Source organism: Theobroma umbraticum, unplaced genomic scaffold, assembly GCF_002168275.2.
Source record: "Theobroma umbraticum cultivar Fairchild unplaced genomic scaffold, ASM216827v3 scaffold_30.0, whole genome shotgun sequence".
Classification (NCBI taxonomy): Eukaryota; Viridiplantae; Streptophyta; class Magnoliopsida; order Malvales; family Malvaceae; genus Theobroma; species Theobroma umbraticum.
This window is the reverse complement of record NW_018397254.1, coordinates 4,031,990-4,054,532: the sequence shown is the minus strand read 5'-3', so window position 1 is coordinate 4,054,532 and position 22,543 is coordinate 4,031,990. Positions and strand designations below refer to the sequence as shown.

The window sequence follows — 22,543 nt, the reverse complement described above, 5'->3', positions numbered from 1 at the left end:
TTCTAATCATACCTGCTGTTATTTTGGTGCAGAATGGACAATTTTTAGATTCATGTATTTCACTGGGAACCAACAGTGGCTACTCTGCTTCAAAGGATGATCTGGTCTACATAGAGGGAGGAAATGAAGGTGTGCAAGTGGATGCTTCAAGGGAAAATGCTAAAGATATGGCACCTCAAAATGCCGTAGCTGACAGATCTGCAGAGTTTATCATCGAGTTTCAGGTTTCTTTGTTTGTTTATTCGCTTTTTAAATTTATTTTTTATTTTTACTCTGTATTTTCTTTAGGTGTATTATAGATTTGTTCCTGAAGTTAGCAAGTTATTTAGGTGTTGTATTTTGTCGGTGATTTGCTGGGAAACTGAAAAGTATTTATATGCAAGGATTATCACAAATAGGACAGCAATGTGGTTGACATATTCCTGATGGAAATGTGGGGGGTAGTAAAGCCACTTGTGGTTGCTCAATTGGTAATGGCAGATTGGGGTTTGGATAGAGATCTTAGGTTTGAGCCACAATGCTTTTTCTTTTTACTGACAAAAATGTGGGTGATAGAAATAATACGAGATTCATCATACACGTTTTCACATATCAAATATTGCCAAAATAACGTGTTGGCATGTTTTAGCCCGTGTTAATAGTGTTATAGATTAGTAACTTATTGGTTTCAAATTTAATATGATAAGTTTGAGTACTTATTTCATTAAAAAGTGATGGTAATTAATTTGTAGATTGTACAATAAATATTGTTTTACAATTTATTTACACAACTAAACAGGTTTTTTATCTTTTAAGAAATTTAAAATTGCTGATGCATCATCTGACTTACCATTTTTATTTCAGTTTAAAAAATTTGTTTCCTTATTGACTCTTATCTCTGAGTTGCTAAAATTGAAAAATGGATGTGGACAAAAACAGTATATGTATGCACATTTATTGTTTAATAATGTATTTTCTTAATTTTTATTTGATTTTGACTGACTTAAATATGTTGTTGAGTATGAATCTTTGTAGCCCTCTAAATGCTGTCTTGCTTTTTGTATACTTTGTATAAATGATGTCAAGACTTCCATTGAAGTGATAGTATGTTCATATAGGCTTAATATATTTTCTTTTAAATGTGATGTAATTACCATCTGGAGTCTTTGATTTAAATTATGTTGTTTATCCATTACTTGTGACATTTAATCTAAGCAAGATATATGCGTTTCTGTAGATTCCCCATGAGAACAATTTCTCCCTTTGCAGGCAATTGGTCCAGAACTGACCTTTTATAATGCATCAAAAAATGTGGTGGAATCACCAGTCTTGTCTAACAAACTTTTGCATGGTCTGTTGGATGCTTATGGAAGGTTGGTTCTTTTTTTGACTTTTGTCATCATCAATTACAATTCTGGATATGAATTAGTCTTGGTTGTGTTTCTTGCTTCTCAGTAGGTCTATTTTTTCACTATCCATAGATTTGTTTATATTTTGAAATTCCGGATATATCTATTGTTTTTTATGATACCATTTTCAAGTAAGTTATTTTTTTTTTGCTCAATCAAAAGAAAATTGAAGTTATTTACGTCCTTGATTGTTGGAAGATAATGCCGACTAATAGTATCATATATTCTACATACACTTGCTATGATTTGTGTTGTATAAATTTTCTGCCGGATAATCTCAAGAACAGAAGTGTAACATGAACTCTTGACAGTATGACAGTTGATTTCTGATGCTGGTTTGTTTCTGTAGGCTTGTTCTGAAAGGTGATACTGTTGAGATGTCTGTAAATGCCCTCGGCTTGACAATGGAGAGTAATGGAATCAGAATTTTGGAGCCTTTTGACACGTCCATCAAGTATTCGAATGCTTCTGGAAAGACAAATATTCATTTAGCTGTTTCAGACATATTCATGAATTTTTCATTCAGCATCCTGAGATTGTTTTTAGCAGTTGAAGAAGATATTTTGGCCTTTTTAAGGACAGCCTCAAAGGAAATGACTGTCGTTTGCTCTCAGTTTGACAGAGTTGGAAAAATTATAAGTATGCTAAGATACACTTGGTTTCTTTGTTGCCCTGCCCACACCTGGCGCCTTTTATATAATATATATATATATGTATGTATTAATGAATTTGTTAGAAGTTTTGCATGGTTGACTTATGGCCTAAGTGTGCTTTACAGATTCTAACAATGACCAGATATATGCCTTTTGGAGAGCTCGTGCACCTGTCGGTTTTGCAGTTCTTGGCGACTATCTGACACCAGGGTCAGTGGAGTCATAACCATGTCTTTATTTGAAAGTAATTGTACTTGTTTCTGTGCTTTGATACTGATGGTTTTCACTTGACAGGGACAAACCACCTACAAAAGGGGTTCTTGCTGTAAACACCAACTATGTGCCAGTTAAGAGACCTGTATCTTTTAAACGAATTTGGCCACCTTTAGATTCTGGAGGCATCTCTGATGTAGGTGAAGTTAAATCCAATTCATTGTCTTATGGTATGCTTGGTGATGGAGAAAGCAGCTGCTCTGTTTGGTTCCCTGAAGCACCTGAAGGTTATGTTGCATTGGGCTGTGTGGTTTCCCCTGGAAAATTGCGACCATCACCATCTTCTACTTTCTGCATCTTGGCTTCTTTTGTTTCTCCTTGTTCACTCAGGGATTGCATTACCATCACTGATACCAATCTGTATGTGAAATTATAAAGCTCCATCTTTATTATGAATTCAGTTGTTTGTGTATGCCTGTGGGTGCATTTGTGTTTATGCTTCACGGATTGCTAGTAGATGTGTGGAATATTGTTATGTAAACTAAGTTTTCTGATGACATTATTTATTTCCCAAAAACAATGTGTAATTGCAGATACCCAAGCACTCTGGCATTTTGGCGCGTGGATAATTCCCTTGGTACCTTCTTGCCAGCAGAACCCACAACTTTCAGCTTGTTAGCTAGAGCATATGAATTACGTCATGTGATGATTGGGTCTTCCGAAGTCTATCCAAAAGCATCTGTAAGTTCAGATATCCAAGCTTCTGCATCTGGTCACACCCACAATCAGTGGTCAGAAAGTTCAACTGTTGTAAATTCTGGTCGGCGTTTTGAAGCTGTTGCTAGTTTTAGGTTGGTGTGGTGGAATAGAGGTTCAAGCTCAAGGAAGCAACTATCAATATGGCGTCCAGTGGTCCCTCAAGGAATGGTGTATTTTGGTGATATTGCTGTTCAAGGGTAAGTATAGATTTATTCCTGATATACCTTGATTTAATCCATTAAACATTAATTGTTCTTAATTTTCTATGGGTCAGGTACGAGCCTCCAAATACATGCATTGTTCTTCATGACGGCGGAGATGAAGAGCTCTTCAAATCTCCTTTAAGCTTCCAGCTTGTTGGACAGGTTAAGAAACAGAGAGGAACAGAGAGTATCTCTTTTTGGTTGCCCCAAGCTCCTCCAGGTTATGTTGCTTTAGGTTGTGTTGCACATAAGGGCCCACCAAAGCTGCAAGATTTTTTCACATTAAGATGCATCCGCAGTGATATGGTAACTGGAGATCAATTTCTGGAAGAAAGTGTTTGGGACACATCAGATGCCAAATTTGGTACAGAACCATTTAGCATTTGGGCTGTTGCTAATGAGTTGGGAACTTTTGTTGTCCGTGGTGGTTCCAGAAAACCTCCAAGAAGGTTTGCTTTAAAGCTGGCAGATCCATATTTACAGAGTGGTTCAGATGAGACCGTTGTTGATGCAGAAATAGGGACCTTTTCTGCAGCCCTTTTTGATGATTATGGTGGCCTGGTGAGTATTTTATTCTGTGATTCCTCTATGGTGTTTGGGCACATTATGGTTATAAGTTGCTTTTGAAAGTACATGAAGAAGTATAATTGTTTTTAATTATGGATCAGAAGGAATATGTCTAGTCATTACCAGTTATGGTGCATTGATTATTTATAGCTATAGCAGCATCTTTTTCTTCTAAGATTTAAGATTGTTTGTAGTGATCTGTGGGTATTCTTTTTTCTCTCTCTGAAATTTTCTGGGCTGTATTTCTAGTTTTCTAAAACCATCACTTCTCAGGTTGTATTTATACTTACCTTTTACAACTAAAACCCAAAAAATCTGGTAGCTGTTTGCTCTTTGTTAATTCCAACAGTTTTATATTTGGCATGTTGCAGATGGTTCCATTGTTTAATATATCATTGAGTGGAATATCCTTCAGTTTACATGGAAGACCTGACTATTCAAATTCTACTGTTAGCTTCTCTTTGGCTGCCAGATCATATAATGATAAATATGAATCATGGGAGCCGATTGTTGAGCCAGTGGATGGGTTTTTAAGGTAATTATTTTATGATGCATCTAAAGAAATGTTATACTTGTGGTTGGCACCCCTCGTTTCTTTTGGCATGGTTAGTTCATCTATTAAAAACAGAGTAGCTATCGGCCTCTGTGTTTTATCTAGCTGTTAATATGATAGCAACTGGTCGATTCTTAGTCCATTGTAGAATTAAGAAAATGTCTATTCTAGAATTAAGAAAACTGATGCTTAACAAATTTCCCTTTGAACTAAACTTTGAGTTTTCTATTTTATTTATATAGCTTTTCAGAAGTTTAATATTTGCATAATGTTGGTTTGGAATGTTGGTTTCTTAATGCAAACTGATTATAGCAATGATAAAATATTTCAAACTCTATAGAACTTTCATGCTGCAGTTGGAAAAGAACTTATGCTTAGCATGTATCGTTGAAAACTTTGTATTCTCTTTTGATATCTTATTTGGGTAATAGCTTCGAGTAAACTGAGGTTTTGAAGGTTGAAAGCCTGAAATTTTAATACTTTTTCGGTTCGTTTGGTTAATACTTTTGCTATTTGCTTTTTGTGTTTTCCTTTTAAAAAATGAATAGAAAGGAAAAAGCAAAAAACAAAGGTGAATAAAAGAAAAGGGCAAATAGCAAAAGCATCAACTAAACTGAGCCATAGTTAGCTGAGCTTTTTTTTGGGTAATAGAAATTCTGATATTTCATATTGCTTAGCTGACATTGTGGACTTCTCTCTCTGTCTTCCCCTTCCTTTCCCCCTAAGATATATGGTCCTTTATGCAGTCATGTAGTTATGAAATACTTGGTTTCTTGTTACCTCTATTTTAACTTTCATTTGCTTTTCCTACTTTTCTCAACCCTTTTTTAAGTGTTTTGCATTAACTTTTCTGGCCCCTAATCTATGGTAATGTACAGATACCAGTATGATCCCAATGCCCCTGGTGCAGCTTCTCAGTTACGTTTCACCTCCACGAGGGATCTCAACTTGAATATGTCTGTGTCTAATGCTAATATGATTATTCAAGCTTATGCAAGCTGGAATAATCTTAGTGATGTTCATCAATATTATAAAAGACCGGTAATATGATTATTCAAGCTTATGGGTTGATTTGAATGTGCTATTTTTTATCTCTTATCTCTTTCACTTTTGTTTTGTTATTTTCCTTTTATACGTTTTTTATGTTGAAAACTTCTTAACTCTCCTTTACAATGCTTTAAATAGGAAGCATTTTTTTCAACTTATGCTACAAGATCTATTGTTGATGTCCATCCCAAGAGAAGTTATTACATCATCCCACAAAATAAACTTGGTCAGGACATTTTTATTCGAACCACTGAGATGGGAGGGTTCTCAGATACTATTAGAATGCCATCTGGGAATATGAAGCCTATAAAAGTGCCTGTTTCAAAAAATATGTTGGACTCACACTTGAAAGGAAAGATATGCAGGAAAGTTAGAACAATGGTGGCAGTCGTTATAGCAGATGCAATGGTATAATCTCTTGATCTCTTTCACCCTTTTTATAGAGGATATCACTTTCTTTGTCCTCTATACCCATCTTTGCGTTTGATTTATGAGCTTTTGTGAAGAACGAATATTTTTAGAAATAGAGAAATCCGCGTTTTAAGTAAAATTTGATTTTCCTATTCTTTTGGTTAACCTTGTTGAGTAAGTGATTGGCTTGCTTTTGCAATGTCTGGACTTCTTTGACTTAGGTAATAATGTCAAGAAACTAGAAATATATGATCCGTAGTTGTTGAACTGATTTTTAGAAGCCTATGTAGGATAAAGACGATGTTTATTTATTTATTTTTTTAATTAATTTTTTCTTTAGTTTTAGGTAGTGGGCATCATGTTAATCTATAAAATTGGTGAGAATTGTTATGGGTGTCGTCATCAATCTTATTTTTGGTATTTAATTGTTACTATTGGACCTCTTTTTGAGGTCCAACATTGTTTGGTTTTTGATCTTTTAAGTTTCTGATGTTTTATGTGGTGTGTATGTGTCTTTCAAAACAGGATGACCATCTGGGTGTTTTAAGCAATAATGGTAGAAAGGAAATGGAACTAGTGTGTGAAACAATTTAGACTTCACTAATCTATTATTTTTGATAGTTGATCCACTTCCTTATTTGCTATAACGTGACAAATACGTTGTTCATTTTCATGGTCTATTGGCATGCCTTTCTGATGCAGTTCCCCAGAGTTGAAGGGTTGACTTCTCCCCAGTATACTGTAGCTGTGCGCCTTTCTCCTGACAATAGCCTTCCAAGTGAATCACTGCTTCATCAACAAAGTGCACGCACATGTGGACGCATCTCAAGTCACTTTTCTTCCGATATTGAATTGGTTGACTGGAATGAAATATTTTTCTTTAAAGTTGACTCTCCAGTACGTAGAATGATTTTGTGTTTCTTTAATGAACCCTGTTCTAATTTCTCTGTCTTTTGCTTTTCTTCTTTTGGTTTCCTTGTTTGCATATTCCATAATATTATTGTGATGCTCAATTTGCCCAGATCTCCTACACGGTGGAGCTAATTGTTACTGACATGGGAAAAGGTACTAGATGTACATGCCAATCTACTCATTCTGCTAGTCAATAACTTACCTTCTACAGGCTTCTATAATATTTTAGATTTTTGAGCTGTTATAAAGAACTCTTAAATTTTAATGTTCTTGCATTTGAATTTATGTCTGACAAAACTATCAGAAATGTGATATGTATGCTGACCAAGGATTTGAGAGTAGTGGTATATTTAATATGTAAAGTTGTATACCACTTGCTTCAGGTCTCCTTTAGCCTACTGTTTTATTTTGAGAGAGTAATACTTGTTTCTACAACCGGTGAACTCAAGCTTCTATATGCAATATAGCGGTTTTTTTGGTTTGCAGGAATTAGTTGTATAGAGGAGTATAATTATTTGTTTGGTTGATACAAATTTAGAATGAGCTTATATTCAAACAATGCTGATGCATAATACTTTAAATAAAATGCAACCTGTCTGTTTTCTTTGACGAAGTAAGGTGATTGCAATTTTGAATCGATGCCTCATGCTAGCGTTACAGTAAGAAAGAGAACAAAATTATTAGTAGTCCCGGGGTCTAGATAGAGGTAATATTTAGCAAAGTTTTGTTTATTTGGCAACTGATTAGCACATCGTTATAATAATAACACTAATTAAGTTTAACCGAAGTCCTAAGCAACTCTTATCCTGTTTCTTTGTAACAATCTACTTTAAAATAATAGAGTAAAAGGAGCAGAAAAACCTCAACATGACCGTTAAAGATTTCTGTGAATAGCATTGATGGCTTAATTACCAAATCAATTTTTTTGAAGAGTATTACCAAATCCATTCATGAGGCAATAATTTAAGGAAGCAGATAATCTCCTAATGCCTGTATCTTTTACAGGTGATGCAATCGGATTTTTTTCAGCTCCCTTGAATCAGATAGCCATCTATGTTCCAGATGATTCCCAAAAGTATGATTACAATAACAGCTTAATGTGGATGGACTTATCCTTGGCAACATCTATGGTAAATGTGATAATTTGTATTTTATAATTTAAAGAAATAATCTTTTTTGTAGCGTTGGGAAGTGAATTTGCTAGCCCAACATGGAAATACTAAAAGCATTTGTTAACAGTGAGATGCGTAAATGGATTGTTTCTTGCAGAATACAACTCAAGCAGATGGTAGTGACAAGAAGTCAAGTGGGAAATTAAGATGTGCTATAATTCTGTCACCTAAACCTAATGTTGATGAGAGGAATGAACTCTTTATTGGTGGCGGAAAATCTGGATTTATTCAGTTAAGTCCTAGCATGGAGGGACCTTGGACTACAGTGCGGCTGAACTATGCTGCACCAGCTGCTTGTTGGCGCTTAGGCAATTATGTTGTTGCTAGTGAAGTTAGTGTGAAGGATGGCAACAGATATGTAAATATTAGGTCCTTTGTGTCTGTACATAACAACACGGATTTTATCCTTGATTTGTGTCTTGTGCGCAAAGCTTCCAGTGAGATGATGGAGCCACCTACTGATGTAAGCATGCCTGAAGGTTTACAAGTTGATTGTAGAACTCAGACAGATGAGTTATTTGAAACTGAAATGTATGATCCAGATATTGGGTGGGTTGGCAGCAATGTTCAACTGAATCAAGATCAAACTTATGGTGGTGGCTTTCAGCAGGTAGGCATTAACATAAATCGTCTCTTAGCTTTCAGTAGCAGTGACACATTGTGCAGCATTACTAGTTTTGTAATTCACATATTAAAGTACTTTATTGTTTTAATATGAAGATTCTGTTTAAAAAGCTCTAACTATGGTAGAATTTTTGGATCATAAGCATCATGTCTTCTTCACCCATTGCCTCAACCTACATGATTTTTGACCCCTAGTCTTCGGCACTGCTTTTATTTTGGAACACAATTCCTTTGTGTTACTGCAGGCACCTATCTTTTGGAAATTATCACTTAATTTTTTTCCTCAAATTTTAATTGCTTTTGTGTCTAATTCTGTGAACATGCAATACATTTTTCTTTCTGAACCCCTTCCAGTTACGTAGATTGTGCACTCATCCTGGATAATATGGGTACAAATTGCCCACGGATAAACTTGTCTACTTCGTGCTCTGGTAATACATAAATAAGATTTCTGTTTTAACTTTTTGATACTGGGTAGTCTTTATGTTTGTTGTGTAGTAGCACTTTTTTCATATTTACATGCTTTTGAGCCTGTTTATCCTTTTGGACCTGGAAAAATGTGTTCTCAAAGTTCAAGAACTTAATTGAAATCCTCTAAATATTGGGCACCACTTGATTTTGGCATATTTGAAGCTAAAGTAAACAATGTGTTTTGGAGATCTAAACTCTCTGTTTGGAAGTCTATACTGGTTTTTTACTCCTCCCCAACCATGCAGGCAACTTCTGGAGTTGAGTTACCATCAGGTTGGGAATGGATAGATGATTGGCATTTGGATACGTCATCTACTAATACGACAGCTGGATGGGTTTATGCTCCAGATTTAGAAAGCCTAAAATGGCCTGAGTCTGATGATTCCCTAATATTTTCAAATTCTGTGAGGCAAAGGAAATGGATCAGGAACAGAAAACAAATATCATTCGATCCAAAGGAGATATTTGTGGGTCAATTGAAACCTGGTGATAGAGTGCCTCTTCCCTTAACAGCCTTGACTCAATCTGGATTATTTGTGTTTCAGTTGCGGCCTTCAAATCTTGATGGTTCTGATAAGTATTCTTGGAGTTATGTGCTTGGAAAGCCTGGTCGACTGGACATTTCTGGAAAACCTAACAGCATATCTGAGATATATGTATCAGCTCTCACTGAGTCTGAGGAATTGTTGTGCTGCACCCAGCTAAGTGAGACCTCTTCGAATGCTTCTTCACATAGACTATGGTTTTGTTTAAGCATACAAGCGACCAAGATTTCAAAGGACATCCGATCTGATCCTATCATGGACTGGAGTCTTGTGATCAAATCCCCGTTATCTATCACCAACTATCTTCCTCTTACAGCGGAATATTCTATCCTTGAGATGCGAGCAAGTGGTCATTTTATTGCCTGCTCCAGAGGAATATTTTTCCCTGGAAGAACTGTAAATATTTATAATGCTGATACATGTAATCCTTTATTCTTCTCACTACTTCCACAGAGAGGATGGCTGCCAATACATGTGAGATTTTAAGCTAATCCAATATTTTCTATTTTACTGTTATAATGCTTATTAAATTGCAAATTAAATCTGTCTATTCCATTGTATTTTGTTTGTTTACTTATTTATTTTTTTACTGATTACAGGAAGCTGTATTGATATCTCATCCTCGTGAAATTCCATCCAAAACAATAAGCTTAAGAAGTTCAATTTCTGGAAGGTTTAATTATGTGCTGCGTTACCTTAAAAAAAAAAATCAAGTCTGTTGAATTTGTTAAAGCAAAGTCTCTTGTTTTCTGATACCTTTATCTTTTATGATGTATGCAGGATTGTTCATCTCATTATTGAACAAAATTATGAAAAAGAACAAACAATGATGGCAAAAACCATCAGAGTTTATGCTCCTTACTGGTTTTCAGTTTCCAGATGCCCACCACTTACATACAGGCTTGTTGACGTTGGAGGGAAAAAAAACAAGAGGAAGATTGGTTTTCCACTTCATTCTAAAAGGAAAAATGAAGGCATCGTTGATGAAATAATGGATGAGGAAATGTACGGTGGTCATACAATTGCCTCTGCTTTGAACTTTAACTTTCTGGGCCTCTCTGTATCACTTTCTGAGTCTAGCAATGAGCACTTTGGACCTGTTAAAGATCTTTCTCCCCTTGGTGACATGGTAGATCTTATACATATCATGATTAGAAGCCATCTTTTCTTAAAAGAATATTTTTGCTAAGTACCTTCCTTTTGCCTGAACGACAGGATGGATCTGTGGATCTCTATGCTTATAATGCTGATGGTAAATGCATGCGGCTTTTTATTTCTGCAAAGCCCTGTCCTTATCAGTCTGTCCCTACAAAGGTGGCTATAGTTCTCAGTGCTCTACAAATGTATATCTTATCAGTAATATAAGCAGCTGATTGATTGTAATCTTTGTAGGTGATTACTGTCCGTCCATACATGACCTTTACTAACAGACTTGGTCGGGATATATACATCAAGTTAAGCAGTGAAGATGAGCCCAAGGTTCTTCGTGCATCTGATTCAAGAATCTCCTTTGTACATAATGAGAATGGTGGAACGGATAAACTTCAGGTCAGTGAATTGCATAAACCTTTATCCATGAATTTTTCTGTAAGCCTTGAGATATGACACAATATTTTATGCCGATTGCATTTCATGTTGAGCATCCCTGGATTTCTAGATTAAAATTGCACATTTGTTTTGCCTCCTCCTGATGACAAAAAGGTCTACAATTTTGCCCACTGGGTTTTTGCTATTTATTATTGTCATGGTTTTGGGCTTCTTGTTGTTTGCAAGCTATGTATGTTTAATACAAAACAATGATGCATCAAATTTATGTTATCTTATAATAGATTTATTGAAATTTCTAGGTCCAACTAGAAGATACAGAGTGGTCATTTCCTGTTCAAATAGTGAAAGAGGATACTATCACATTGGTTTTAAGGCGCCACAATGCTACAAGGACCTTTTTGAAAGTAGAAATACGTGGCTATGAAGAAGGATCACGTTTTATAGTGGTATTCCGCCTTGGATCAACTAAAGGTCCTGTCAGGTAAGTTATACATTAATTCATAGATATTAAGTATTCTGTTGTGATGCAGTACATGTGTTTATTTTGGTGTGTCAATTGACTTGTCAAAGCATAAATAAACAGGATTGAGAATAGAACCACCATCAAAACAATATGCATTCGCCAATCTGGATTTGGTGAGGATCCATGGATAAGTTTAGGGTCTCTTTCAACTACAAATTTTTCTTGGGAAGATCCATATGGACAGAAACTCATTGATGCTAAAATTGATGGAGATTTCAATAACCAACTCTTGAAAGTTGATCTGGCAAGGGCTGGGCAATTTTCTTCAGGTGAAGAACTTGGAATGCAGTTGCATGTTTTTGAAACAGGTAACATCAAAGTTGTTAGGTTCACAGATGATCAGACATGGAAGGTGAGTTCACATGAAGATGCAAGGCCTCTGACATCTGCTGAAAAGCCACAGATCAATGTCACACCTGTAGAAATCATCATTGAGTTGGGAGTTGTTGGGGTATCTGTTGTGGACCACATGCCAAAAGAGCTCTTTTACTTGTACCTGGACAGAGTCTTTATATCATATTCTACTGGCTATGATGGTGGAACTACCAGCAGGTTAGAGCACCTTCCATTTTACAGATTTTTTATTTTTATCTTTTAAATAATTGGCATGATCTCGTTTTTAGCCTTTTGTTCTTGGTTATTGTGTAATGCTTCTGATAATGCACAGTATTTAGAATATATCCTGCTATGTATTGAAAATTAAAACATATTATTGTGCTTTTCTGCAGTAGTGGCATGCTTTAATTCTTCTATCACTCGTATTTTGAGCTAGATGGAATTTCAAAAGCCGTTCTTTTTCTTGCTTCAAGTTCCTATTTATACACCTTTACTTTTGGCATTTTGTCATTTCCAACATTTTTAAAATAGCAATATCTTGCAAATATATACTGGATCTTAGGATTAAATGCCCATCTTCTATTAGTTATCTTTCTTGGTGCTTCAGATGGACAAGCTAAGAAATTGTATTCCTTTCTGCCAGGTTCAAGCTCATAATGGGCCATTTGCAGATTGACAATCAGCTTCCTCTAACATTAATGCCAGTGCTCTTGGCACCTGAACAGATGAGCGATATTCATCATCCTGTATGTAAGATGACTATTACAATGCGAAATGCAAACACTGATGGCATCCAGGTCTATCCATATGTATATATACGGGTAATGCTTTATATTAGGGTTTGGCTTTACTGTATTCTTTTAGATAATAGTGTAATTGATGTTCAGTACCACTTTTCACTTGATAGGTGACCGACAAGTGTTGGAGGCTTAATATTCATGAACCGATCATCTGGGCATTAGTTGATTTCTATAACAATCTCCAGCTAGATCAGATTCCCCAAAGTTCTAGCGTCACTGAAGTTGACCCAGAGATACGCGTTGAGTAAGAATAATTTCTACTTCTTTACAGATAGAAACTTGTAATATTGATAGATTCAGGAGGATGATTTCAGTAGTGTGCTGGCAAGTCCACAATGTTGGCTAGCCAGCTAGGTGATGCCTTGATAAAATTTACCTTTATAGCTATTTCTTATTAATTTTTATTTAAAACTGTCCAATTCAATGACCATTTCTTAGTTTGAATTTAAAATGGAAATACAATGGGGAGGTAAATAACAAAAAGTTATTGATAATTTTTGTGATATTTTCATGATTTAGTTTCAATAAGACTTTTCCTTTCTTCCTTTCCGCCTTTCCGTGTCTGTTTGGTTATGTGTTCCTGCACGCAAGGGCATGTACACATAACATATATGCACACATTTACACATGTACGTGTTACATGTCCATCCACTTAAATGCATACATGCATTTATGTATATCCAACTTGATTTGGCTTTTATTGCTATGTAAATTTATTTTCTAAGGGTCTCTTTTTTCTTGTTTTCATCCATGCTTTATTTCCTAAGAGAATGATGCAAACTATCTTGATGCTGTATGAGGCTTTGGTTAGGATGTGTGAATGCTGTTTTCTTCCTTCTTTCCCATTTTATTCACAAAATGAATTTTGGTGAGATTCTTGAAATCCTTATCAACAAAATAGCTGGAGGTATATTGATAACGTGGTCAGCATTACTGACTTCTAAAACAATTTCACATTTTCTCAGTTGACTAATGAGTCATTCCAAGCCAGTAATTAATGTTAGAATGTCATTATGCTGACTTGAAATACTTGAAATTCTTGCACCATTATTGTTGTATTAGAAGGATTAATCTTGTATTCAATGATAGTTCAAGTATTACTAGATTTTCTCCTTTAATGAAAAGTGTTGAGATGACATTGATTTCTTCTCTTTATAAGTCAAAGGGGATTTCATCTTACATCATCAAAGATTTAACGTTTTAGAAGAAATATCATTTATGGGTTTCTAGCTGAGATGTAATAATTACTTTTCCCTCTTTTAATCTTTTCAGCCTAATAGATGTTTCAGAAGTAAGGTTGAAAGTGTCTTTAGAGACTGCACCAGCTCAGAGACCTCATGGCGTTTTGGGTGTATGGAGTCCTATACTTTCTGCTATTGGAAATGCATTTAAAATTCAGGTCAGGGATCACCACCTTGCTAAATATTGCAATGCTTCCGCCTACTAAAACAAGATATAGGACATTTTATTCAGGAGACATTCTACAGGCTACTGACTGTTTTGAGCCTTTTGTTATAGGTGCATCTAAGGAGGGTGATGCGCAAAGACAGATTCATGCGGAGAAGTTCCATAGCTTCTGCAGTTGGAAACCGTATTTGGAGAGATCTAATTCATAACCCTCTACATTTGTTATTTTCAGTAGATGTACTTGGTATGACTAGTTCGACATTGGCCTCTCTGAGTAAAGGATTTGCAGAGCTTTCAACCGATGGACAGTTTCTGCAATTGCGTTCAAAGCAGGTAAGTCTGTCTATTTCATTAATTTGGTTATTTAGAAAAAACTGGAGAATAAGATTCTAACTAAAGAGTAGGTAACGTCAAGGAGAATCACTGGGCTAGGCGATGGAATCATTCAAGGAACAGAAGCTCTTGCACAAGGTGTGGCTTTTGGGGTGTCTGGAGTTGTGACTAAACCAGTGGAAAGTGCCAGACAGAATGGTCTCTTCGGACTTGCACATGGAATAGGGCGTGCTTTCCTAGGATTTATTGTTCAACCGGTGAGTGGGGCATTAGATTTCTTCTCATTGACAGTTGATGGGATTGGCGCCAGTTGTTCCAAATGTTTGGAGGTTTTGAATAGCAAAAGCACCTTCCAGAGAATTAGAAACCCTCGTGCTATTCATGCTGATGGTGTACTTAGAGAGTATTCTGAGAGAGAAGCTACTGGTCAGGTACCTTTATAACCTTTTTGAGATGGAAAGTGTTATATCCTTAGATGTGTTTTAAGTTTTAGAGCAAGCTATCATTTCCTTTTTGTTGCTTTTATATACATGCACAAAATGTTTTGACCATTGACCCAAACCGACATTCATAGAAACTAGTAAGCATCCAACCTAAAGCCAATTGACAATAGCTGGAAAGACCCTACCGAGGTCAATATAAACTCTAACTCAACTGATGTGGGATAACATCACTTAAGAATCCCGCTCACATGTAGGCCAAAGACTAGCTACAACACCAAATAGGCCTCATGCATGGACAAGAAATAACAGGCAACAAAGCACTTAAGACTCTGATATGATGTTAAAGAGCAAAGCTATAACCAATTGGCAATAGGTGGGAAGCCATACCTAAATATAAGGCCACAACAAACTCTGAACTCAAATGATGTAGGATAACACCATTTAACAAAAATACTTGAGATTTTGGTTTCTTATGCTTCTTCGTCTTGTGAAATTTCAGCAAAGATAAGTAAATGTATTTCTAAAGAGGATCATTTATCTTTCACAAGGAAAAGAATGTAAATAGTTTTGATAATTATAATTATTCTGTTTGGTTCTACTTTTTATGTGTTGCTTCATGTGTAGGTATCTATATCAACATCTGTGGAGATGTCACTAAATATGATTATGTTTCACACGATGTTGGATAAAGTTTTGAGTCTAGTTTCATGTTGTCCTAGTTTAATCTTATAGAATGTTGGTAATTATTTACCTGTGATCATTTTAGCATACGGATGGGTCTCTATGTGCTTCCCCTGTTACTCTATGAAGTGCCAAGAAATGGCATCATCCGCTGACCAAGAATAAGATTGGCACATGTGCACATGCATCATGCAGGAGACATTTGCCAAAATTGGCATAGAATAGGTTGACACACATTCTGATAAATAGAAATAGAGGATGGAAGAGTGCTTATAAAGCTCCATCTATCTGTTACGCACTTAACACTTTCAGATCTTAAAATGAAAAAAAATGGAAATATCTATTGCATCATCTATCTGCTTGGAAAATTTGTGAATTTGATTGTTTTCATGTTTTTGTCTCCAGATGGTGCTCTATTTGGCAGAAGCAAGTCGACATTTTGGCTGTACTGAAATATTCAGAGAGCCCTCAAAATTTGCTTGGTCTGATTATTACGAAGAGCATTTTATTGTACCATACCAGAAAATAGTTTTAGTGACCAATAAGCGAGTTATGCTATTGCAGGTGAGTGAAGGGGACTTGAGCTATGAAACTACCTACATATGGAAAATTTTTAGCTGTTTTCTGATGCCGTCTTTTCTCAATGTCTACAGTGTTCATCTCTTGACAAGATGGACAAAAAACCTTGCAAGATCATGTGGGATGTCCCATGGGAAGAGCTCATGGCACTGGAGTTGGCAAAAGCAGGTTATCAGCTGCCTTCTTACTTGCTCCTTCATCTTAAGAATTTTAGGAGATCAGAAACTTTTGTTCGAGTGATAAAGTGCAGTGTTGAAGAAGTTGAGGGGATAGAACCGCAAGCTGTTAAGATCTGTTCAGTAGTGCGTAAGATGTGGAAAGCACATTCATCTGACATGAACAACATTATGCCAAAGGTTGGTACTTTGTATACATTTTGAAGATGGCATGTAAACAATAATGACAAGATTGCCCATGTTCAGGTTCCTTCAAGCCAGAGATATGTACATTTTGCTTGGAGTGAGACTGACAGGAAACCTCTGCATGCCTCTAAGAAATCCATCATCAAGTCAGGGGAGCTCTCATCAAGTTCTGCATCTGATGAAACAAAATTTGTTAAACACAGTATAAACTTTCTGAAGATCTGGAGCAGTGAGAGAGAATTGAAAAGTCGATGTGCATTATGTAGAAAACAGGTGCTTTATGCTTTACCATACTTTACTTGTTGGAGTGTAGATTACTGCATGGCACAGTCTTGGGATAAAAATGCTTTGTCTATTTAGGTAGCAGATGATGGTGGAGTATGTAGCATTTGGAGGCCCATTTGCCCAGACGGGTAAGTACTAAATTCTTTGAAGCTCATTTTTGACCTCATAAATTTTACAATTTGTATTGTTCTTCTTATTTCATCTTGTCTCTGAATTTGATTGCTGTGGCTTCCTATGCATCAACATGGATATGTGTAGTCTTCACCATCGAGAAAGTACTGATTTGACCACAAGCCTCACCTTTCCATTCACTAATATTGACCCCAAATGTAGTAAACCTTGAAAAATACCAATTTTTATAACAAAGGGCTAACATGTATGTACACATTAGTCATCTGTTGACATGCATCGGTAGTGAACCATAGTTTTTCTTTTTTCCAAATTCAAGAAGAATATTATATTTTGTTAATAGTAACTAGTTAAGATCAAAAGTTATGATGTGAAATTTGAAACTTGATACACTATGATGTGAAACTTTAATTTGGAACCAGACACACAAAGGCTACCTTAGATTACAAACTACATGTAAGTTTAAAGCTTGAAACTGATATCATTAAAATTAGAAACTCCAGCTGATAGAAGTTACTATAAGTGATAGGACTAACATATATCACTCAATAACCAAATAAGTTTTAGTTGAGTGATAGGTCATAATATTCAGTTACTGGCCAAGCAAAAGTTAATCATTCAACTCATTTTATGGCTTTTTTTTTTTAATTATTTTTGCTCAAAAATTGTTTTGCACTTTAATTTTGATGCAGTATGCTTCTTATAATAGGATGTCTATGTACTGTTAATATTTTGACTTATGCCAAGCCGTGTCAAGGCTGAAGTGGCCAAGGGGCTGGAGGGAGGTTGAAGCTGAGAATTTGTTTTACTTTCTAATGTTTTGTAGAGTACTGAAAGAAAGCAGCTTCTTTATTACCTACTGTTTTTCAGATGAATTGTAGCTCTGGTAGGCTAGTGATGTGGGAAGTGAGAAAGAAAAGGGGAGAAAGGGGTTAGATCTTAGGAAGTTTGTACTTCATTAATTTGCACAAAAAGCTATTAAGAAACACAGATTATTTGAGTGGGCCTAGGATCTTCAATTCTTCATCGTAATTATCACTTTACGTTGCTGAATGCTTTTGCATTAATTTTGGTGCTGTATCATGTTTTTCTTTTTTTCAGGTATGTCTCCGTTGGTGACATAGCTCGTATTGGGAGCCATCCTCCTAATGTTGCTGCTGTTTACCGAAACATTGACAATCTATTTACATTTCCTGTGGGTTATGACCTGGTAAGAATTATCAAACATGATTACCTTTGATCTTATTACTACCTTTGTATTTTAGCGATTGTAAGAGCGAGTTAATAATATCCTGATTTTTGTCCCAAGTATATGAATTAGACATTACATTGTCAATGCCAGCGCAGACGAACTACTTTAGTCTCATGAGTTTAAAGCGTCAGTTTTTAACCATTTGGAAATGGGGTTTCTGCAGGTATGGAGGAATTGTCCGGATGACTACACAACTCTGGTCTCAATTTGGTATCCACGAGCTCCAGAGGGATACACTGCTCCTGGATGTGTTGCTGTAGCAGGTTTTGCAGAGCCAGAAGCCGATTTGGTACATTGTGTGGCGGAAACACTTGCAGAGGAAACAATGTTCGAGGAGCAGAAGGTTTGGTCCGCACCGGAATCATATCCATGGGGTTGTCATGTTTACCAAGTCCAAAGTGATGCTCTTCATTTTGTTGCTCAAAGAGAAAGGAAAGAAGAATCCGAGTGGAGGCCCACGAGGGTTCGCGATGATCTCCCGCTTCCGCAATCATCAGAAGCTCAGTGAATTTTGGTATTGTTAGAGACAGAAGGTGAGGTTCTGTTAGGTAAAACGGTTTGAGCTAGCGGACAAACCAAGTGGAAGAACCTGTTTGATGTGTTGTGATTTTATTGCGTGTTCTTTTATAGTGAAATAGGGTGCTCCATTCATTCTCCTGTAAAAAAAATTCTGTGGTTAAAAAAAAAATTACAGTGTATACAAAACCAATAAAATTAGTGAATTTTCGAGAAAGTTCTCCTTGTTTGTTTCTAAAATGGGGCACGTTTGAGAATAATAATTTTAATACGAAATCAATATATTTCCTTGTTTATATGTAAATTTAAAAGGAAAAAAATGAAAAGAGAGGTGCAATAAATTTTAGACTATATAAAAAATATTATTTTTCTGTCCTGTTTGGTTTTTTTAATAATTTTTGAAGAAATTATTTTAATTTTTTCTTTATTTTTCAAAATATTATATAAAATTAAAATTCTATTCCAAAAAAAATGTTTTGAAAAGTTTGAAAATCAAAATTTATAATTTTATTGAAAATAATGATAAAAGTTGAATTTATTTAATTAAAAAATTAATACAAGGGACGAAAGAGGATTATGATAGTATGAATAGGATATTTTAGAAGTATCGGAAGAAGACGAGAGAGGGGTCCACAAGTTAACTACCAAGACACCTAGGACCACCCACGTGGCAGGAGGTGTATGGTGGAAGGGTGTCGGCAAACTTAAAGTTGCCATTACCCGCGCCCGTGGTCTCGTCCTCCGCTTCGCAAAGTTGATAGTCTTGCGCTTTCTAAGATTACATCACTCTCAGTGCTCGGTTCTCACGCACTTCACTCTTACAAGGTACATCGAGATATGGAGGGACTGATCAGGGGTTTGATCGACGTTGCGATTGGCGGCGGCGACGGTGGTGGAGGCCGCGACGAGGAAAATGAGACTCGAGATGAACGCTCCAGATCCAGTTGGGCCCAGGTTAATTTGGAGTTCTTCGCCTTATCTGATTGCTTATATTTGTGTCATTTGCTCTGATCGCGTTTGCTAACATTCGCAGGTGGTGTCAGGGGAGCAAGATAATGATGATCGTCCACATGGCCATAATCCTACACAACGGAGAAGACAGGTTTTCCTTTTTTATTTCAATTTTTTTTTTAATTTCTTCGTCGTTTGGATCTGAAATTGGAGTACATGGAAGTGGTTGTTCGTTCTTGTTAAAGTTGGGAATTTTATTGACTTTTGTAGGAAGAGAGTCAACAGGAGGATGAACGCTGGGAGGTTTCGGGTTCAAGACCTTCCAGGAAACCTCACAAGGTAAATTTCTTGTTTTTCAGGGGTACAATTCTTCAATTTACTATTTTTAGCATTTTTTTTAATACTCAACTTCACAGCAAAAGACCGTTAATCAGAGGATCTGTTTACTAGGAAACAGACGAAGAAGAGTTTTTACTTCTTTCTTTTGAATCAATCACGTTTTTGTGAAACTATGTAAATTGTATACATGAAATTTGCATCTATACATGCACCCATGATTATATGTATGGATGTATGAAAGGGGTCCTTTCAATTGATTATGTAAACAGATTTTGTTTTTGAAAGTTGTACAAATCTCTAATGCAGGTTGAGTATGGGGGATATGAGAAGGATGAAGCTGGCGAACGTCATGGTTATAACCAAAATGAGTGGAACAGAAAGGTTCACACTAGGTCTTTTTTTTTTCTTTACTAAATTCTATTTTGTTAGTGCTCTGAATAATCCTGAAGGATTGTAACTTTGCATACAGGAGCAAGAAAAGGAGAATAATGATGGCTGGGAAACTGTTGGCAGAAAGCCTCAAAGACAACCACACAAGGTTTATTCTTACTCTATTTTGTATACGTCATAGTTTAAAATGACACAATGCTAATGTACTACTCATCTCGGATCGCTCTGAGCTTGTTTTTTCTCCTCTATCAGATAAGAGCCTTATTCTTTTTGAATCACTGTTTCTAAAACCTTGTGACTGAAATATTTCCAGGTTCAGATGGATCAGTGGCAGGGATATAAACGACCTCCTAGTGAGCAAGTATACTCTGATGAGTTTGAAACTGGTACTAGCGTAGAACCTTCAGAAGAGGAACTTGCTGACTTGTCACAAGCTTGCAACAGGCTTTGGCAACTTGATTTAAACCGTTTGGAACCTGGGAAGGATTATCAGATTGATTGTGGTGAAGGGAAAAAGGTTTACCAGAAGGCAGATATGGCAGAAGGAAGTCTATTTTACTGGGTGAGTGAAGACATATTCAGAAGACCTACATTTTCTCGTTTCTGTTCTCTCTTAGATAATTACAACCCAAATGCTGGGTGTAAGGAAGTTGTTACATCGGAGGAGAAACAAGAGCAGTCTGCTTTCATGGAAGAAATCAGTAGAACTGCACCAATTAAATATCTTCACAAGTACCTCTCTTTGAAGGGCATTGTATCTGAAAACTATCAAGATTTCAAAAGAATGATAACAAAGCTATGGTTTGATCTCTATGGTCGGGGTGGTGCATCTGGTTCCTCTTCTGCTTTCGAACATGTTTTTGTTGGAGAAATCAAGCAGCATGGTGAGCAAGAGGTTACTGGCTTCCACAATTGGCTTCAGGTTGTTTGTTTGTTACTGAGATATTATACAGTAATTCTTTTTCTCAAACATTTCAATTTACATCTGATGAAGCAAAAAGAAAAAGGTAAAGAAGTTTCTCGTTAACCTTTTGAAGTTGTTGGTTGCAATAAAAGAGAAGCATTGGCCTGGTTAGATCTGGAAGCATTTAAATATAAATTAGAGTAATTCATTGTCAACCCTTGTCCCAAGTATACCTTAGCACACTCATGGTTTCTGAAGTTAATTTTAGGTTGCATGTAATTAGATTTGCATTTTTCATAAAAAAAAATGCAAAAGTGAGCATCTCTTTCTCAATAGGTGTGTATTTCTAATGTGACATTTTATTTTCCAGTTTTACCTAGAAGAAGGTAAAGGGAGAGTTGATTATCAAGGTTACATATTACCGCGAAGACGTGGGGAAACTGTAAGTGTGTTCATCTTTAATGTTGTTCCATTGGCATGCTGAGATTACAGAGAATTTGGAAAAGAAATTTCAACCCAAACTTTTTTCTGTTCTTTGCGCGCTTCAGCTGCTGAATTTTGGCTCTTTTCTTAGTTTTGGCCATACATGCAATTTTTATTAATTTAATGAAGAAAATTGAAGTTCTAGACCGTGCAGATAGTGTATTAGGTTGAGCTCTCAGAAAAACATAACATTTCATTTTTCGTTGATGCCTGCAATTAACCTTGAAGAGGGATTTCTGTTTATTGCCTGCACCCACACCCATTTGTGCAAATTTAATATTTCTCTTCTACCTATGCCTTTTTGCAGCCGGACTCTGAAACACAGTTGCTTACCATCCAGTTTGAATGGAACGGGATTCTCAAGTCTGTGTCAAGTACTTTGGTTGGAGTTAGCCCAGAGTTTGAAATTGCTCTCTATACTCTGTGTTTCTTTATGGGTGGAGAGGATAATTACGTACAGCTGGGTCCATACTCTGTTAACATCAAGTGCTACCGCTTTGGAGATAAAATCGGTTCTGTTTTTCCGATCGCAGAATGTTGATTTACTGCTCTCTGTTGAGCTTTGGGTCATGCCAGTCATGCACAGTGTTTGACTCTTACCTCGAAGCTAAAAAAAGACTTAAGACCTCTGTTAATGTAACTGTATAACATAAGTTTACTATATCATAATGGATGTTGTTTCAGGGATTGTATACTTGATTATTTGATAAATAAGATCTATGTAAACTTACATACAATTTTAATACTCATTCTCTTGGCCATAA

The 22,543-nt window shown here is 36.1% G+C and overlaps 2 protein-coding genes across 3 annotated transcripts in view; both read left to right on the top strand.

Moving 5' to 3' along the window:
• Window positions 1–18,952, top strand: part of LOC110420323 (pleckstrin homology (PH) domain-containing protein) — a 33,481-nt gene extending 14,529 nt beyond the window's left edge. The window contains exons 33-64 of the mRNA XM_021433599.1: window positions 33–224; window positions 1,249–1,352; window positions 1,738–2,027; window positions 2,167–2,251; window positions 2,336–2,674; window positions 2,848–3,210; window positions 3,288–3,777; window positions 4,155–4,318; window positions 5,215–5,377; window positions 5,522–5,791; window positions 6,497–6,691; window positions 6,817–6,859; window positions 7,712–7,836; window positions 7,976–8,488; window positions 9,219–9,992; window positions 10,118–10,191; window positions 10,299–10,647; window positions 10,734–10,832; window positions 10,911–11,066; window positions 11,366–11,547; window positions 11,650–12,141; window positions 12,569–12,746; window positions 12,833–12,969; window positions 13,998–14,124; window positions 14,244–14,465; window positions 14,537–14,896; window positions 15,995–16,153; window positions 16,243–16,524; window positions 16,591–16,803; window positions 16,891–16,943; window positions 18,046–18,154; window positions 18,360–18,952. Coding sequence (XP_021289274.1) covers window positions 33–224; window positions 1,249–1,352; window positions 1,738–2,027; window positions 2,167–2,251; window positions 2,336–2,674; window positions 2,848–3,210; window positions 3,288–3,777; window positions 4,155–4,318; window positions 5,215–5,377; window positions 5,522–5,791; window positions 6,497–6,691; window positions 6,817–6,859; window positions 7,712–7,836; window positions 7,976–8,488; window positions 9,219–9,992; window positions 10,118–10,191; window positions 10,299–10,647; window positions 10,734–10,832; window positions 10,911–11,066; window positions 11,366–11,547; window positions 11,650–12,141; window positions 12,569–12,746; window positions 12,833–12,969; window positions 13,998–14,124; window positions 14,244–14,465; window positions 14,537–14,896; window positions 15,995–16,153; window positions 16,243–16,524; window positions 16,591–16,803; window positions 16,891–16,943; window positions 18,046–18,154; window positions 18,360–18,704 — 7,647 coding nt within the window. The 3' untranslated portion in view covers window positions 18,705–18,952. The remainder of the gene's footprint in view (window positions 1–32; window positions 225–1,248; window positions 1,353–1,737; window positions 2,028–2,166; window positions 2,252–2,335; window positions 2,675–2,847; window positions 3,211–3,287; window positions 3,778–4,154; window positions 4,319–5,214; window positions 5,378–5,521; window positions 5,792–6,496; window positions 6,692–6,816; window positions 6,860–7,711; window positions 7,837–7,975; window positions 8,489–9,218; window positions 9,993–10,117; window positions 10,192–10,298; window positions 10,648–10,733; window positions 10,833–10,910; window positions 11,067–11,365; window positions 11,548–11,649; window positions 12,142–12,568; window positions 12,747–12,832; window positions 12,970–13,997; window positions 14,125–14,243; window positions 14,466–14,536; window positions 14,897–15,994; window positions 16,154–16,242; window positions 16,525–16,590; window positions 16,804–16,890; window positions 16,944–18,045; window positions 18,155–18,359) is intronic.
• Window positions 18,953–19,440: 488 nt separating this feature from the next.
• On the top strand, window positions 19,441–22,543 carry LOC110426727 (uncharacterized). 2 transcript variants are annotated; one of them, XR_002446181.2, is made up of 8 exons: window positions 19,441–19,666; window positions 19,746–19,814; window positions 19,934–20,002; window positions 20,309–20,383; window positions 20,472–20,540; window positions 20,706–21,399; window positions 21,667–21,738; window positions 22,087–22,228. XR_002446181.2 is itself a non-coding variant. In XM_021442019.2 (8 exons), the coding sequence occupies exons 1-8, from the start codon at window positions 19,550–19,552 to the stop codon at window positions 22,318–22,320; spliced, it is 1,314 nt and encodes a 437-aa protein (XP_021297694.1). In that variant the 5' UTR covers window positions 19,441–19,549; the 3' UTR covers window positions 22,321–22,543. The 2 variants fall into 2 exon arrangements, 1 of the variants encoding a protein (XP_021297694.1); XM_021442019.2 differs by having other exon boundaries at window positions 20,706–21,314; window positions 22,087–22,543.

Coding starts and splice junctions, on each gene's coding strand:
- LOC110426727 (XM_021442019.2), top strand. CDS start 19,550: ATGGAGGGACTGATCAGGGGTTTGATCGACGTTGCGATTGGCGGCGGC. Junction 20,384..20,471: donor AAAATGAGTGGAACAGAAAG/GTTCACACTAGG, acceptor CTTTGCATACAG/GAGCAAGAAAAGGAGAATAA. Junction 20,541..20,705: donor CTCAAAGACAACCACACAAG/GTTTATTCTTAC, acceptor AAATATTTCCAG/GTTCAGATGGATCAGTGGCA.